General features: G+C 39.0%; 2 protein-coding genes across 17 annotated transcripts in view; both read right to left on the reverse strand.

The window, feature by feature from the left end:
* Positions 1–16,508, reverse strand: part of LOC6493134 (phosphatase and actin regulator 4) — an 88,323-nt gene that overhangs the window by 26,809 nt on the left and 45,006 nt on the right. The window contains exons 2-3 of one of the 16 annotated variants that reach the window (XM_014908749.3): positions 13,469–13,853; positions 13,061–13,318 (exon numbers count right to left, since the gene is read on the reverse strand). The exons of 11 other annotated variants lie outside the window; for them this stretch is intronic. In XM_014908749.3, the coding sequence (XP_014764235.1) occupies positions 13,061–13,097 (37 nt within the window). In that variant the 5' untranslated portion in view covers positions 13,098–13,318; positions 13,469–13,853. Of the gene's footprint in view, positions 1–1,330; positions 7,682–13,060; positions 13,854–16,508 lie in introns of those variants that run through there. 4 more of the 16 variants (XM_044714471.1, XM_032454321.2, XM_014908748.3 and 1 more) reach the window with 4 other exon arrangements.
* LOC26514311 (sodium channel protein Nach) lies at positions 7,697–13,051 on the reverse strand. The gene is made up of 3 exons (XM_014910117.3): positions 8,687–13,051; positions 8,450–8,632; positions 7,697–8,388 (listed from the first exon to the last, which is right to left on the reverse strand). The coding sequence occupies exons 1-3, from the start codon at positions 9,651–9,653 to the stop codon at positions 8,270–8,272; spliced, it is 1,269 nt and encodes a 422-aa protein (XP_014765603.1). The 5' UTR covers positions 9,654–13,051; the 3' UTR covers positions 7,697–8,269.

Consider the following 16,508-nt stretch of genomic DNA (forward strand, 5'->3'; position numbering starts at 1 on the left):
GAAGGGCAGGGTTGCTAGCAAATAAGCCTGCTTAGTCTGGGGAGGGATGGGAGGTAGGGATTCTCCACAAGGATACTTTAGCAAATGGCAGCTGCCTCTTCCGCATCCTTCGCATCCATATCGATGGCCATTTGCTTCACTTCCCGCAGCTGGTATTATTATTTATGTATCTTGCAGATACACGACTCGCCTTTCGCCCCATCTCAGGTGCGTGCTGTCTTCCAGAAAACTGAAGGAAAAAAAGGACTAAAAAGTCTTCCGATTCCAAGTCTAAGGCCAGTAAATAATCATTTGAGAGGACCTGGGACCCTGGGTCCTGTGGGATAATGATAAAGTTGCTATAGTCATTTTCCACTTGAATTTGCTTCTGGAATGCCTGGCCTTTCCTGCTAATTGCCAAACTTTTGTCTTGTTTGTTTTTGGCTTTATTGAATTGGGGATTTCGGCAATTTAGTTTCTTAGTTTGCAAATTAAACTTATAATTGAATAGCAATGTCAATGGGCGTGGCTGTGAGTGAAGCTGATTCTCAAATATTTGCACAAGTTTTGAGGCAGTGTTTGAACTGCTCTGCGACTAAAAGAGATTAAAATTAATTGAAGCTGATAGAAAGGAATTGAAATCGGATGCCTGCAACTTATCCCATTACCTCAAGTGCCAATAGCTTCGATAAATATTTCAATTACTAAATTTTTTTTTTTAAGTTTAAATATTAATAGAATCAGCTCTGCCAATAAATATCTCAATTTTTGGCTCACATTTTTTATGATTTTCAAGCAAAAAACAGAATTTATATTTTATTTTCGCTGATTATTTCGTTGCGTTTGTATTTTGTTATTTTGAATAAATTCGTAAACACATTTAAAAATGCATATAATTTGATTTAATTTGATTTAATTTAATGCCAACAATAACAAGAGTTAAGAAGAGTGTTTCGCTTGGCCACCTTGACTTTGTGTCTTGGCCAAAAAAATTCTCGTTCTCTTCGGCAAGTCAATGCACTTTTTGTTTCATTTTCAAAATTAATTTTTCCACTTAGTTCTCGGCCACGAGAGTGAGAGTCCAAGTGACAAAATACAAATTTTAATTTCATTCACGGCCAAGAATTTATTAATTTATTTATGTTTTCGCGTCGAGCACCGAATGGGAAAATCATAAAAACTGAGACAACATAAGTATCTGCCACATAAACGGCCAGAAAACATAAAAATATTTAAATTAACTTCCCGGGCACTCTCACACTTGAAATACAAACTGAGATAAATACATTTAACAGCTCATAAAAAATTGCCAAAAAAATAAAAAAAAAAAATGGTAGAACATAAAAATTACCCAAATAAAAAACGGAAAATGAGAAAACTCAATGGAAAATGATAAAAATCGCGTCGTATCACATCACAAGTTGATTTCCCGATTTATTTCATAAACATTTCTCGATTTCACTTATATCTGGTGTCTTTTTTTTCGAATGTTTCAAGTTCTCTGAGATTCTTTTAATTGATTTTCTTATTTAATTATTTTATTTAGAAATATATATTGTTTAGAATTATTTGTTGTATTGTTTCGAGGGGTGTCTGGTCGGTGCGGCCGATGGGCTCGAGAATTGCCAACAAACTGATGCCAAACGGAAGCCGTCCAAATGTTTTTCATGGCATCGCGGGAAAGAAAGCCAGAAAGCGACAGTGCCGAGCGACGGACGAGCAGCGCGGCCAAAACCACACAAGGCGATGGAGCCAGAAGAGCAGCAGCGCCGAAACCACCCAAGAATGTTTCGCACCACCAGCATCACCCACTGATAAGCAAGCTAAGAGAGAGAGAGAGAGAGAGAGAGAGCTTTCTCCTCTCTTTGCCTCTCTTGGCCAAAAACAGTGCTCAGGTCCCACTGTCAATTAGCCGCATTATCGTGCAGGACAACGGCGCCATAAAGCAATTATTAATGCCACCTTGCAATCCTTTTTCGCACTACATTATTCAGACTTTGCGGCAAAACTTTTGTCATGAATTCTGCTGCTTAGCCTGCTAACTTCTTGCATAATGGGATAGAAGCCTTGAAGCTTGAAATTTTAATTAGAAACTTTGGGAAATGATTTTGACAGTTATGGGAAATTTTATAAAAGGTAATAGATTAAGTTTTAAAATAGTCACAAATAAAATATGTGATAATAAGATAGGTTTTAGGGAGATATAAGATTAAGATCCTAACTTCTAGGCCACTTATGGTGGTATCTTTTGAAGATACTTTTTAAAGATACTCCTAACTTTTGAAAACTATTAATTAATAATAATATCTAATAAATTATGTATTTAAGTTGCTTCTTGTTAATTTTAAATTTCTAATATTAAAACATATATTTTTTAAATAAATTTAAACCCATTTTAGCATCACTGAGTCCTTCTAATTCAAGAGAAATAAAGCTCTCTCTTAGTTTTCTTTTTGAAAGCAAAAAGCTCTCTCGAAGAGAAATCCCCTTTCTCCCTCTCATTGGCCGCTATTTAATGTGGTAGTGTGTGTGTGTTTTGTTTATGCCTGCTTGTTGGCCCGGCTCAAGAGCCTGTTGTCCTGTCCCGTCCACCGTCCTATCCCGTCCACTGCCACATTCCCTCCTTGCCACATTAATGCACGCCCACAGTCTGATTGAAATCATTGGGCAGTAGGAGTCCCGAGTCCTGCGAGGGGGGGGATGTGGTGTGGAAAATGCAGGAAAATCAAAAGGACACCCGAGGACGGTTGTTGTGTGCGTCAATGCAGTACGGAGTCCGGATGACGATGGCATTGCCACTGAAATTGCAATTGCCATGGTCAGGGCCATGGCTCGTGTTTGCCTGTTGCACATGACTGTGCAACTTGCAACTGCAGCTTGCAACCCGATGCTCTGAAGAGCGGAAAACCAAATAATAAATAATAATATCATTTTCTCGATATTAAATTCAAACAAAAGAGCCAAACAAGAGCGAAACTGAAACAGAAACTTAATCAAAGTGGACGACCGTGGAAACGAAAACAAGTTGATGAATTATTGTAATTAAGTGGGGGCCAGAAACAAAGGCTCACAAATGAGGCTGGCAAAGAGCGGGGGGTGGGTGGTGGGTCCTGCCTCTAGGATATTAATGCCAAGCGGCAAGCGGCAAGTGGCAGACAAGAAGCAAATTAAAAGAGCCTAGTGTACAGGTCATTAGGGATGTAGGTAGGGGCTATTGAAGGATAAACGGTGGGATCTATTATAGCAGTACAGAATATTAAATTCTTCAAGGACTTTTGCACAGGACCTTCCTTGAGGAGAGCCCAAAATTCTCACTTAACTTGAGCAGGTTGACGAGCAAACACTTCTTAGTCATAACTCGACTGTCGCCTTTCATTTCCTGGACGCGCCCTTGGACGTGTCCTTCCTCCTGTCCTGGCCCTGTCCTTGTGGCACTTCCTTTTCCTTTTCCTTCTCCATTTTCCACCATCAATGCCAGGCTCAATCATTGTCAGCCACCACAAGGTTAAACACCATCCTAAATATAAACCAAAGGGACAGTGATTTGAATTGAAATAACCGCAGTCTCTAGAGAAAGCATTTAAGGACAAACCGAAAGCTAATCAAGGCCAGGAATACTTGGTAGTCCCCAGAGGCACTGAGTTCATCTGGGATGCGCAACAAATGGGAGGCGAGGCAAGGCCAGGACATGCCAGGCCAGGATCTGATGCCACTGAGAGTGGAGGAAACACAAGTTTATGGATGCCATGGATGGCTAAGATATGCGAGACAGCCACGCAATGAATGCCAAAATAAAGAATGGGGAAGGATGTCCTTTGGGGGAGGGGAAACAACAAGAAAGGGACAGAGAAGAACTACAAAAAGGATGCCTCCTGTCATTGGGAATTCCAAAGCAAATGAAAAATAAATACCAACAAGAAAACAAGGACGAAAAAAAAGGCAATTGAAAATTTGTGGCCACAAACAAAAATTAAGAGAAAAGGATACAAAAAATAAATTCAAAATAGCAGAAGGATAAATAGCAAACAACAGTCGTGGCAACACAGAAACTGCTTACATAATCACAAAAATACAAAGTCCTCTGACAGAGAGAGGGAGAGAGAGTAACACGTGCAAGGGTGCGAGTGAGTAGGTAACAGTCGGATAGAGTAGGACCGAGTGAGATGGGGAGCCTTGGAGCCTGAACTTGGCTTTCAATGTTGTGCGACTTGAACTTGAATTCGCTTTTGCCGACTAACGGCACGTGCTTGCAAGAGAGCTTTCTCTCTCTTATGCTCTCTTAACATTCGCCCAGCCAGCCACTCTCTTTCGGTCACACTTTCCCTTTCGTGCATCAGAAGTGGCAGTGACGCAAGTTATCAAAAATTTATCAGAGCGCCGCCTCGCGAGCAACAGGAATAAAAATTGTCCTCCTTCCTTCCCATAAAAAAAAAAAAAAAGTAAAATCAAAACAAAAGAGAAACTATTTTGGGTCATAACTCTGATGGCTTTTCTTTTTCCTCCTTTTTTTTTTAAACTTTTTTTTTTCTTCTTTGGTATGCAAACAGGTTGTTTGCTCGCAAGACAAAGGATCTGAATCAGCACAAGCTTGTGTCCTCAATTTTAGAGTAGTTTCTCGACCGGGCCAACGGGTCGTATGCTTGTTCTGGTTCTTGGGGCGTTCAACGGGGCGTATACTTGTTCTGCATGGCAAGAAAAAAAGAGTCTGCGAAGGAAGCCCGGCGAATTGGCCAAATTAAATTTTAATAATTAAATGCAAGCAACGTAGCGAGTCTGGGCCTAAGACCAATGGCACGTGCAAATTTGCATGCCAAATTCGGTTAAGCAGAGAGCCCAGGCGAGGCTCAGTGAGCTCCACTGAGCACATGCCGTTGCATAAATAAAATCTCTTTAAAGCAACAATCCCACCCACACACGTACACACAACAAATGACAATGACAGCGATGATGCGGATGTGGGATATGCGGAATCCGGATCGTCCTGTTCCCGCCAGGCAATGTCAACTTTGATTGAACGGACAGGACAGGACGGGACAGGAGAGAGAGGACAGCCAGGCCTGGATTTGTTCGATTGAGGGTCCCTGAGAACATTTGCATAAGACTCTGACTCGAAGGACTTACACAATGGTCAGAGGAAAAAAAAATAAACAAAATCCTGGCCAAAAGGAGGAGCAAGGAGCAAGAGCCTCTTTACAAAAAATCAATCCAAATTATATTGAATTATTTTTTGTAATTGAAAGAAATACTTATTTTGAAGTTTATTCCGGGAAAAGGAATTTAAATGGAGGACGTATCAGAGACTCCTAGGAGTAGGACATTAAAGAACAAAAATTACCATAAATATATTGAAGAAAAGCCAAAGGACTCTGCTGTTTACTCCACAATCCTTTACATATTTTCCCGAAAAACGTTCAATGCATAAATTTCACTCAACCCCAATTTAATTTGCGTTCCATCCTTTTACTCTAAGCCACAAAGGAAGGTTATCCCACATCAAGGTATATCAAAAAAATCCACTTCCTTATCCCTCCAGGAGGACTCTAGGACGAAAGAGAGATAAACTACTAAGTCCTGGGGACCGAACGTGGCACGTAATTCATTTTTATGAGCTGCCACAACTTGTTGGCTCGGGACAGTTTGGATTTTTGGCCAAACTTAACGAAAACAAATGATAATCATTTTCATTTTCATTTTTCCGCCCGCAAAATGCAAAATAGTACAAGCTAGAGATACTCTCCAAGTACAAGCTAGAACAACTCTCGAGTCACGGGACAAAGAAAACACACAAAGCTAGATAAATAGAAGGTCCTTTCCATGGCCAAGGTTGTCTACAGGTTTTCTTTTTTTTTTTTTTGGGACGGCAGCCAAATAGCGAGCGCACTCACAACAAAATATGTATGTCGAGAACAATGCCAGCGGACAAAAGAAAACTCAGATGAGAGGAAGTCCTGCAGACAGGACAGCGACAATAAATAGTCAACTGCAGACAAGTCCAAGGATAAGCTCATAATTAACTTGCTCAACGACATGTCGAAGCTGAATGAGAAGCTTAAATTGAAATTGCCCCTGCAAACAAAGTCGGGACACTAAAAGGACATTCGACAAAAAGGACCTATAAATCAAGAGGAGCAGGAGGCCAGCCCCAGGACGAAAAATTGTTGCACAAAAATGCGTTGTAATTGCCGAAATCAAATGGCCGTAATTTACGTTGACAGGCAATGGACAAGGACAGTGGCAGGATACTACAGGATACAACTACAGTTTTATTTATGCAAATCCCCTTTAGCCCGGCCCAGGACGTGCATGGGAGTGTGTGTGTAGGTGGACAAGTTGTGGAATTGGCCAAAAATGTTCCATATTAGAATTATGCAAATGAGACAACCGACATCGATGCAGGGGCACTGGCTGGAAGGAAGCGGCAGGACGAGGCCAGGCAAAGGTATGCCTTATGTCCTTGGGGGCCCAGGCCAGCATCCGATCGGAGTTTCAGCCAGCACAATAGGGACAATTTGAGACACAGAAGTTTAAAAAGCTCTACAAAATGTTTAATTTAAAGAAATCTAATTTCAAGTTTTCAAACAAAAGTTTTCTCGCAAAAGGCGTAGACTTTTAAATGAAAATTCTTTCTTAAAATAGGCTGAAAGAGTAAGTGTTCAGATTTCTCAGCCTTAAACTGAAATTGAAGCTAGAAGAACTTAGACTTAATCTATCCCCACTCTTGCAATTAAATGTGAACATTAGTGTCCTTTAAAATCGAACTTTAATGTCACATATTAGAAAGCCAATTGAATTATCCCCGGAAACTGTTGCCAGGCCAGGAATCCCTTTGATCAGCGGCCACTCATCAGCCTCAAAACACACACAAAAAAGTATAAATTTATATATAAAAAAAAAAAAAGAAATAAAAAATAATAATGTCAAGCAGCCGCCGCACACAGAATACTTTAAAAGGAATGCCGAAGGTCCTGGCTCAAAGATATTTATGTATAAATTTTTTTTTCCCAGCCAGCTTCCTTTTTTTTTTTTTTGGGCTTTTTGGGGCGGTTGGGAAGGAAGGTGAAGGACGCATAGTATCGCATGTCCTTGCCTTCAGTTCGGTTCAGTTCAGCGCTGCTCTATGTGTGTAATATACGCCCAGATATCCTTTTTGCCTCGGCTGGGGCGGTAAATCAAGGGAACCGGGGAAAATCACTTAGGACCATGACGCTGCCTGATAAGTTGGCGGTTTTAAAATTAATGGAGACGTTCGCCTTGCGCCTGGGCGTGGCCCTGGGAGGCTATTAGAGCTCCGATTTTTCTCTCTAGCTTAGATTGCAGTTTCCAACCGATAAGATAAGAGTTTTCTTTTTTTTTTTTTCAAGCATTTAAAAATAATATTTATCCTGAATTTCAATTGATTGAAAATGATTTGTGTTAAGAGAAGAAACCATAAAAATAATACATTATTTATTGCCATTTAAGCCTTTTGATGGAAAGCTTTTGGAAGCTTTCTTGATACCGAAAATATAGAATATATTCTAGCTGATTTTTGCACTTTTCGGAAGCTTTTTTAAGCTTTCTGAGAATCACTTTACAGTTTCTTAACATTTTCTGTTAAGACACACAGGACTTACTTTCTTAAATCTCAGTTGAAACTTTAAAAAACTTAGTTCTAACTTACCACACACTAGAGATTGGTTACGATTTTCTTGGGAAAACTCACCTGCAATAAAAGAAAGCAAGAAATTTTTATTATTCAAAAGTTGACAAGCTTGGGAGAGGTTTTGGGGGAAAAATCAATACAGAAGAAACGCACGTTGAAGTGCACTTAAGAAACGTATTCACACTAGCTCAGATACAGAGAGAAAAATTCTGGATTCTTGGTTAAAAAATATAAATTAGAGATATTAATTTAGAGTAGAAGTTGGAGTATTTTTAAGAAATATATTTTATATAAATTTTATTAAATTATATTGCTTTTTTTTCAAGTGTATATACATTTTTCTGGTGCCTTTGTCGCCGTTCAGTAGTCATCAAGTGGCCCCCAGGCGACAACTGCGAACGAGACGTTGAAAAAAAGGGGGCTCAGCAGACCACTTAACCTTGATAATCGGCACACTCCAACTAAGCACCACCCTGGCACAACCACCCAACCACCCACTCCCTGAAACAAATCTCTTCTCACTCAAATGTTGCCTTCATTTATTTCGCCTCACTTACAATTCAAGTCATAAAGATTAATGTCCGACTGTCTCCCCCACATTGTCGCTGAAATAAATCACACACGGCGTATGCGTAATGTCTGGCCTAATTAGCTCTCCGCCTGCCGAAGATAGTTGGCCCAAAGACGAAAAACCATGAAATAGATCAACTCGAAGCCACTGATAAAGGAGCAGCCGATGCAGATTCCCAGGACCCCTCCAATGTTTGCTATTCAAAAAAGTGAAGGAATATAAATAAGATTTCCAAGGACTTGGCAAGGACGACTCACACAATATATGATACCAGTGATAGAGTTGGATGGTTTCGTAGATTTTTCTATTAGGCTTCCTGAAATAAATATTCACTTTAGTACGCCAAGGATGCAGGTGTCCAAGGATACTCTTATAAAGTCTATAGAACAACTGATTGCAGTAAGGGAGGCACTCAGGACACTGCGAAGGTGACCAGTTTTCTAAAATACATTAACTATAATACTTGAGACTTGAGACTTGATTTCCTCACTCACCCTCTACCAGTTGCAGGCATGATATTTTTTCCAGTGTACAGTGTTTATGTTGGGCATTATTCAACTCAAAAGGATATGGGACACACTGGCAATTAATTAAATGGGCTTTAATTCTGCACTCATCGAGGCACTCTTCTCTAGGGGCACCCTCTTGGGGAAAGTAACAGCCTCGTTTTCTTATGGAATAATCCTTAAGTTGTGAATTTCCTAATAGCTGAGTTACTTCCACTTCTAGAGCGGCCACTTCACCTGGATTAACACTAACTCTGCCCAGCCAATTAGGAATATGAAAGGTGAAGCCTCCTAGAGAGGAGCCCCCTTTCAGAGGAAACTCATCTTCCTGGGAAGAGTCGAGAACAAGTGATAGTTCTCCGGTTAGATTTTCTTTCTTTAGAACACAACAGTTTCCCAAGAGGCTTAGTTTTAAACCAAATAGTTCAGAGCAGTTTATTGAGAGCTGGTTAAGTTGGCAACGAAGGATTAAGGACTCACAGGAAGGTGATAATTTCATCAAAAGGGATGTTATATTTGTGGTAGATAAAATATTATTAATTTCTTTAGTCTCCTCTGATCTCACAGACAAAGAATCATAATACCCTGAGAGGTATGGTAACTTTTCCAACCAATACTCTTCCGATTTGTTAGTCAGATGTCCTAGTTCCTCGGAATATCTATGTATACTCCTTGAACTAAACCTATAGCCACTGCAGATCCTTATTTCCGGAAAGTGCTCCTCCAACACCTCCACTTCGGAGAGATCAATGATGGTCGAATAGTTGAGGAATGCCAGAATCATTGCAAAAACCGTATAGCTGGCAAAAAGAATGCCAAAGGCGATGAATGAAAACCAAAAGATTCTCTGGATTTTTCGTCTTCTCAGAAAGTAAAGCAAACCGAAGCCATTGAGGCTGGTTTTTCGAAAATACTCCACAAGAGTGCGGTTGAGAGCTGCCACAATTCGGGACATTTTTCGCCCAAAAACTAAACTGATTTGGGCAGTCAGAGATACATTTTATAGGTCTTGCTATAGTGGTAGATAGATCATCCTGATGAGATTGCCAGGGGAATGTCTCTAGTGGAATAAATTCCATCAAATTATATGTCGGTTCAACAAGTTTCGGGGGCGTGTCTCGGGCAGCCATTAACGGCAATGGGTATCGTAAGTCGAACATGCAACGACTGTCAACTGTAATTTAGACCAAGATACACAACCTCACAGATACAGATACCCACCCACACAACCTCACAGGCCAGGCCACGAAAGTCACGCTAATGTAAGGGGGGATTGCATATTAATGGGATGTACGAGTACGAAAGATGAATTCCAAACACTCTAATAGGGGAATACAATGTGGATTTCTAGATTCTAATGACTATTTTAGTAAAAACATATATTTCTCTAAAAATAAGAGTGAAATAATTAAATAAAAACCATGAAACTTGCAAGATAATCCTATTAGAACTTGAATCTCAGGCACTTGTTACCAAACCGACCATAAAACTAATCAGACACACAACTATATATATAGTATATAGTATATATATGTATAGTAGCTTGTAGCTCCCCTCTCTCTCTCTCTCTGTTTACCCATCTCTTTCACTATCCACAGAGGCTATCTCTTTCCGATAAACCCACTGGGCAAACACAAGTTGAAGGGCCAAAAACGCAAGCCAAACAAACAAAAACAAACTAGAATAAATATGGAATAAAACTAAAAAGAAGTGAACACAAAAATTCCAATAAGACACACACACACTCTAACACACACTGAAGAAGAAGAAGCAGACACACACACACACCACCCACACACAATAATTTCCGGTTCAATTAAAAGCTTGTTTATTTATTTATTTATACGTGGCTTCTACGGGTGTCTTTTTGGATTAGAGAGGGTGAAGATTCAGAGGCAGGGCAGTCTTCTGTGTTTTCGATTCAATTGCGGGGGCTGAGAATTAGAAGATACAGAGGGGAGGCGAGGGGAAAAACAGCTGGAAAAGCCACTAATTTGTTTATGAATGAACTTGGCCCACAGAGCCCAACATATTTAGGCCAAAAATGTCATAGATTATTAAATTAAAAATATATTAAATGATTAAAGGGGAATAGTCTTCTTTAAAGCTAAATATAAAGTGGGAATGAAATCCTACTGGCCATAAAACTCCTGAAGGACCCTTAATCCTGTCAAGAAACTGTCGACCTTAGAATGGATTGGCAAAGTGGTTAAAGGCGAATGCCAGTGGCTGAAATTTATGCAGCCGTAAAGGCGAAGAAACTGAGATAATTCCGAGGGAGGCAAGGATGCAGGGAAGACAAGGGCAACTAACCGCAAAATGATTGCATACTTTAATGGGCCAAGCACTTAGGCAGCCTCCCTCAGCCCCTCCTCCTCTCTCCCTCTCTGGTTGTCTCGATTTCCTCGCTTCCGCTGCAGCTGTGAAATTGCATCAGTAAAAATAGCGCAAAAATTGAATAAAACTAACTAGAGAGAGAGAGAGGAACTGGAAGGCAGGACGACAGGACGAGGGAGCAGGACGTGTTCAACGCATAAATGTGAAAGGTTAGACTGGCAATGCGTGCCAGGAATTCTGCCAGAGAAAGTAGCTAGCAAGGATACAGCGGCGAGGTGGTGGAGGGTGGCTAAGAAAGGGTTAAGTGCTTACTCATACTTTGTGGCTTACGGAATGCAAAGGCAAAGACCAGCTTAAGGAAGAAAGAGGCGTGGCTACAGGGGGGCGTATTGCAAAGTGCCCTAAGGCATTCTGTTGCAGGAAATTCCTCTACCGAAAGATGAGAAAAAAATGTTGCCGAGAATTCAAAATTCCTAATTAAATAAAAATTTAAGATTTAATTTTTGCGCTTTTAATTTTTAGTTAAAAATACTAATATAATCTGAAGACTATAGACTCTAAAAACCAACCACAGTAAACAGGAAATTATCTTAATCTCCAAAACCCATCAAGCCACCATGTCGTATACGCTATATAGCCTATACGCGAACCATTTATCCTAGAAACCCCCCACCACCATATAAGCAACTAAAATTCAAGGACCAAATCATTACAACTGCCGATAAAACCGAAAAATCCACAAACAGTGAACTAGAACTGAACAACAAGGAGAAGTGCAAAAGGCAACAACATAAAAATCACATTGCACTCAAAAAGGCTATCGAGTAATTTACACACACACACCTACTCCTACACAATTACACACACACATATATACAAAAGGAAATGACGGAAAGGAAAGAAAAGAAAAGCTTGAAAAACACATAAAAACAAAAAAACATACGAATACTTGCAAGTCTCAATGCAAAAATGCACAAAATTGTAGACAAGTTGCTATAAAAATGTTAAGAGAATGTTAACTGCAAAGAGAGCACGAGAGAGAGCGCCAGAGAGAGACACTAATGAAACAGGATATAGCCAGAGAGAAAGTAGAAGAGCGCAGGCTCTAATTCCCGTTAAGGCAATATGACGTCGTTGGTGACGTTGCATAGAAAAATGCGAAAATGCGTGTGCAGCAGGATACAAAAAAAAAACCGCTTCAAGGTGTTTCTTTCTCTTCATACTCTCTCTCCCTCAGTCTTCTTTTTCATTTTCTTCTTCCAAAAAAAAAAAAATTCCACTTTTTTGAGTTCTTCCTCGAGAGCCGCCTAATGAGCGGAAGGAAATGCCGGGAGGAAACTGTGGGAGACGAGGTGGATTGATATTTGACAGATGACGGTTCTAGGGGGGAGACCTTATCGACTAGGGTTATACTCTACTCTACTACTACTACTTATAGCGTATATCTTATAGTAGTAGTACTTATAGGTACTGCAATGCTTATACTTACTTAGAACTCATACTTAGGATTTAATATTTATACTTAATAGTGAAGTTAAGTAAGTTAGGTATAATACTGAAAAATTTGATAATTTATTAAATTTTTTACTGTGTGTTTTTTTTTAATATTTATAGTTTATTTCTGTCACTAAACTATAAGTCCTCTATAAGTTACTCTAGCTAAGAATTTTATAATTTTTTATATTTTTTACAGTACATATTTTTTAATAATAATATTTTACTTCTGTCTAATTCCGTCTAGCTAAGAATTTTATAATTTATTATATTATTTATAATATGTTTTTTTTAATAATAGTATTTTATTTCTGTCACTAAACATACTTAAAATAAAATTACTTTAGAATTTAAAGACTTCCGTATATTTTCTACTTCTGATCCTAAAACTAAGCTGAAAAAGCTAAATTTTTTCTAGTTAATTTTCAATTTAAATTTGTTGTTGTCCTGTGTAACTTTGTTTCTTCTTCCCTTCACTAAACTAGACTTGAACCCAGAGTCCTAGTCCTGTTCCCATTCATCCAATCTCACCTTTGAAACAAGCACAACCCATGATGTAGCCCATCATCAGCGTGGCTTTGATGTCGCCTCTCAAGCTGATTCGCTTGTCTCTCAATTAACTCCTTATCCTTCCGTTGTTCTTTTTTTTTTTTGTGTTATTTCTGAGGTCCTTGATTCTTCTTTTGTTGTTGCTGTTGTGCGAATGTTGTAAATGTGAACGACATCGGAATTTGAGTCGAAAATGGCAGTTATGGGAATTTGAGTGACGCTTTTCAGTTCCGTCTTTTTCTGTCACACATAAGGAGAGAGAACATATACAATATGTATTATTTAACACGCAATCTGGCTTTATGAGGCCTTAGCGTCGGACCTTATCACTCTTAACGGATTTATGCAATAAGCCTCATGAAACTTTTATTTATTATTGCGCATACGCACCGTTGACAAACTTTGATTTACACTTGACTTTATCACATGCTCTATTTTCTTATTATTTTTTATATATTGTTGGTGTTGATTGGTATTGTCTCTATAGCTATTAAAGCCCTACTATTTGATTTTTTTTTATATTTTTTATTGATTATCACTTATTGGTTGTGGTTTGGTTGTGTCTTGCCTCTCTGATTGCTTCTTTCCATTTATCTTTGTGCGCCGATGATTGTGGAAAAATTGCTCATTTCGATGATTTCACTCGTTGCCTCCCATATCAGTTTTTTTTTTTTGTTAAATTTTATTATTTATTTAAGTTGATTGTGCGGTTCATGTTGTGTTGGATTTTGTGTGTTTGTTGAAATTTAATTTATAATATCACAAAAGAGAATCCCTGACACCAGCAGCAGGCAGATCCAATTAAAAATTTTTAATAATTACACGAAATTAATCAAAAAACATTTAAGGAAGCCAGGCTAGGGGGCTGTTTTTGTGCTTGCATTTCGTTATTCGGGGTTGACGGAATATATCCAGTTGATAAATTGCATCGAGGGCATTTACTCTCGACAATTATTAATAGAAAGTGAATCATGAAACTGAAATTATTCAACCATTTAATCAGTATAGACACAGACATAAGAGTTAGTCTGGCCACTTTAGATACTTTAGTTTAGATTTCAATAGAAACTTTATAGTCGCCCCCAAACGCCCACTCAGGAGATACTGAATTGTGGCCATATTTGCTTAAACAAGCAGCCCATTGTCCATAAACGACAGCGGCAGACACAAACAAAAACAGTTGTTGAGAAACTGAAACTGTCAGTGGCCCAAATTGATAAAGATTATCCGAAAGCCAATGCGACAGGCACGAGCCGACGCCACAAAAAAAAAATATATACATACTATAGTATGTGGGGCAAGAACTGCAAAAAAAAAAAGACACTGTGACTGCATTGATCAAAAATCCACCCACAACAAAAGGCGACAGACCCAAGGCCCATTCAAAAGCCGCAAAATTTCAATTTATATTTAATTCAAGAAGGGGATTGGGACTTTTTCCCAGAATGAATAACAGTCACAGGAGATATAAATTGAAATTGTGAGGTAGAATACAATGACGGCTGAAAACTGAGAAATGAAATACCGGAAGTTGCAGTGAGACAAATTTCTCGTCAGCCAATTGTTCATAATTAAACACAAATGGACCAAGAGATAGAAGAGTGGAGAAGGTCTCGCATAAAATTAAACAGTCGAATGAACAAACGAACAAACATGGGAAATCAACGACCACATCAAGTATACGCCACCATAAAAGTGAATTTTTTTTTTTTTTGCGCGCGCGAGAATTATAATTGATGGCGCCCACATTCTGTACCAATATCTCTCTCCTGCCATTTTTTTTTCGTTGCTTCTCTCGTGTGGATTTTATGGCCCAGCTGGAGGTCAGTAGCACATGCCACCAGAAGCTTCCAGAGGTGAGAAAGAGCCGGTGGCGGGGACGGGGGCGAGACATTGACATTGTCATCATTCGACTTTTATGGCGCCTTTAAAAATGTATCTTGAAATTGTTGCCATCACTGCTGGAGCAAAGATGCCGCCGAAATGTGAGCTGAGAAGCAAGTGGATGAATTCCAAATTATTCAAGATAACGAATTTTAAATGCTCTTATAATCAACTAATAAGCAAATAAGTGCAATAGACAATTTTTGTTGCATACTTTTGGGTGCTTTGGAACAAGCCAGTAGGCTTAAGAAGACTAAAAAGTCTATAACTCTTAAAAATCGGTTGATTTGTAAAAATTTTGTTTTGAGATATAAATTTGCCGTTGGAATAAAAGAAGAAATATAATAGAAGCGCAACATACAATATTTGTTGCATACTTTGGGGTGCTTTGGCGCCAGCCAGTACGGAAAAAGAATAAAAAGTCTGTAACTCCTGTAAAAATCAACCGATTTGGATGAATTTTGATTAGAAGATAAAAATAATTAACCTGTCTAAACTGACACTTTAAAATAAAACTCCTCTGACACCTATTTTATTAAAAAACCAACTATACCCTAACTCTACCCTTAGAGTCTTAAATAAAAAGAAAAATGAAAGATTTTTATTTTTTTGGATACTCGCAGAATTGTTCAGATTTCCTTATGTTTACACTAGGGGGAATGCGAAAACAATAAATCGGGAGAAAAGCGGCGAAAATCGGCGAAAAGAATTTCCTAATTAATGAGCTCGAGGGACGAGGCTACTCGAAATGCTCGAATATATACATGTATGTATACAAATATAAATTTCGTTTAACAAATTAGCCGATGAAGCCCAAGTAGATCGAATGGAAAAAACAACACCCAAAATAAAGGAAATCAAATTTAGAGAAAAAGAAAGCAAATGAACGAGAACCCTGTTGAGTCATTTGCATGTGTTGTCTCGTGAACAGGAACCGGATATCCATATTGTCGGAATTACGGCCACTGGACATGCAACCAAATCCGCCGTCGCCGTCGCCGCTGCCACAAAAATAAGTGAGGGAGTGGCTACGTCTCTATTTGGTCACTCGATTTGGCTATTGACTTTGCCAGCTGGAACACCCCTAGAATTTTGGATTTTAATTAGCCAAATTAAATTCGCTTAGCCGGGCTAAACAGGGCAGGTGGCAAACAAAACACCACCCAGCTGGTAGATGTGAATGAAAATCGATTTAGAGATCAAGATAGCGACGTGTAGGGGGAAAGGTAACACATTAATTTTCATTATAAAGCCCAGAAATTGTCTGTTGTGTGTCCACTGGGAGAATGGTAAACAAATTGAAATGAATTCATTCATCAGGTGACCTCAACTGATGAGCAACAACGGGGAAAACTGTGCTGGGAAAATCCTGGAAAATTCGGATAAAACTGGGTTGCAAATGCTGCGGGATGTTGCTGATGAAAGCGTTTTTGGGTTGTAGTTTCAATCGGACAATTATAAAAGAATTAAATCAAACAGAGAAATTGGTATTTGGTCTTAATAATTCATTTTCAGAGGGTCTCTTCGAGTCCTTCTCATCCTTGAT

The sequence above is a fragment of the Drosophila ananassae genome, chromosome 2R, assembly GCF_017639315.1.
Source record: "Drosophila ananassae strain 14024-0371.13 chromosome 2R, ASM1763931v2, whole genome shotgun sequence".
NCBI lineage: Eukaryota > Metazoa > Arthropoda > Insecta > Diptera > Drosophilidae > Drosophila > Drosophila ananassae.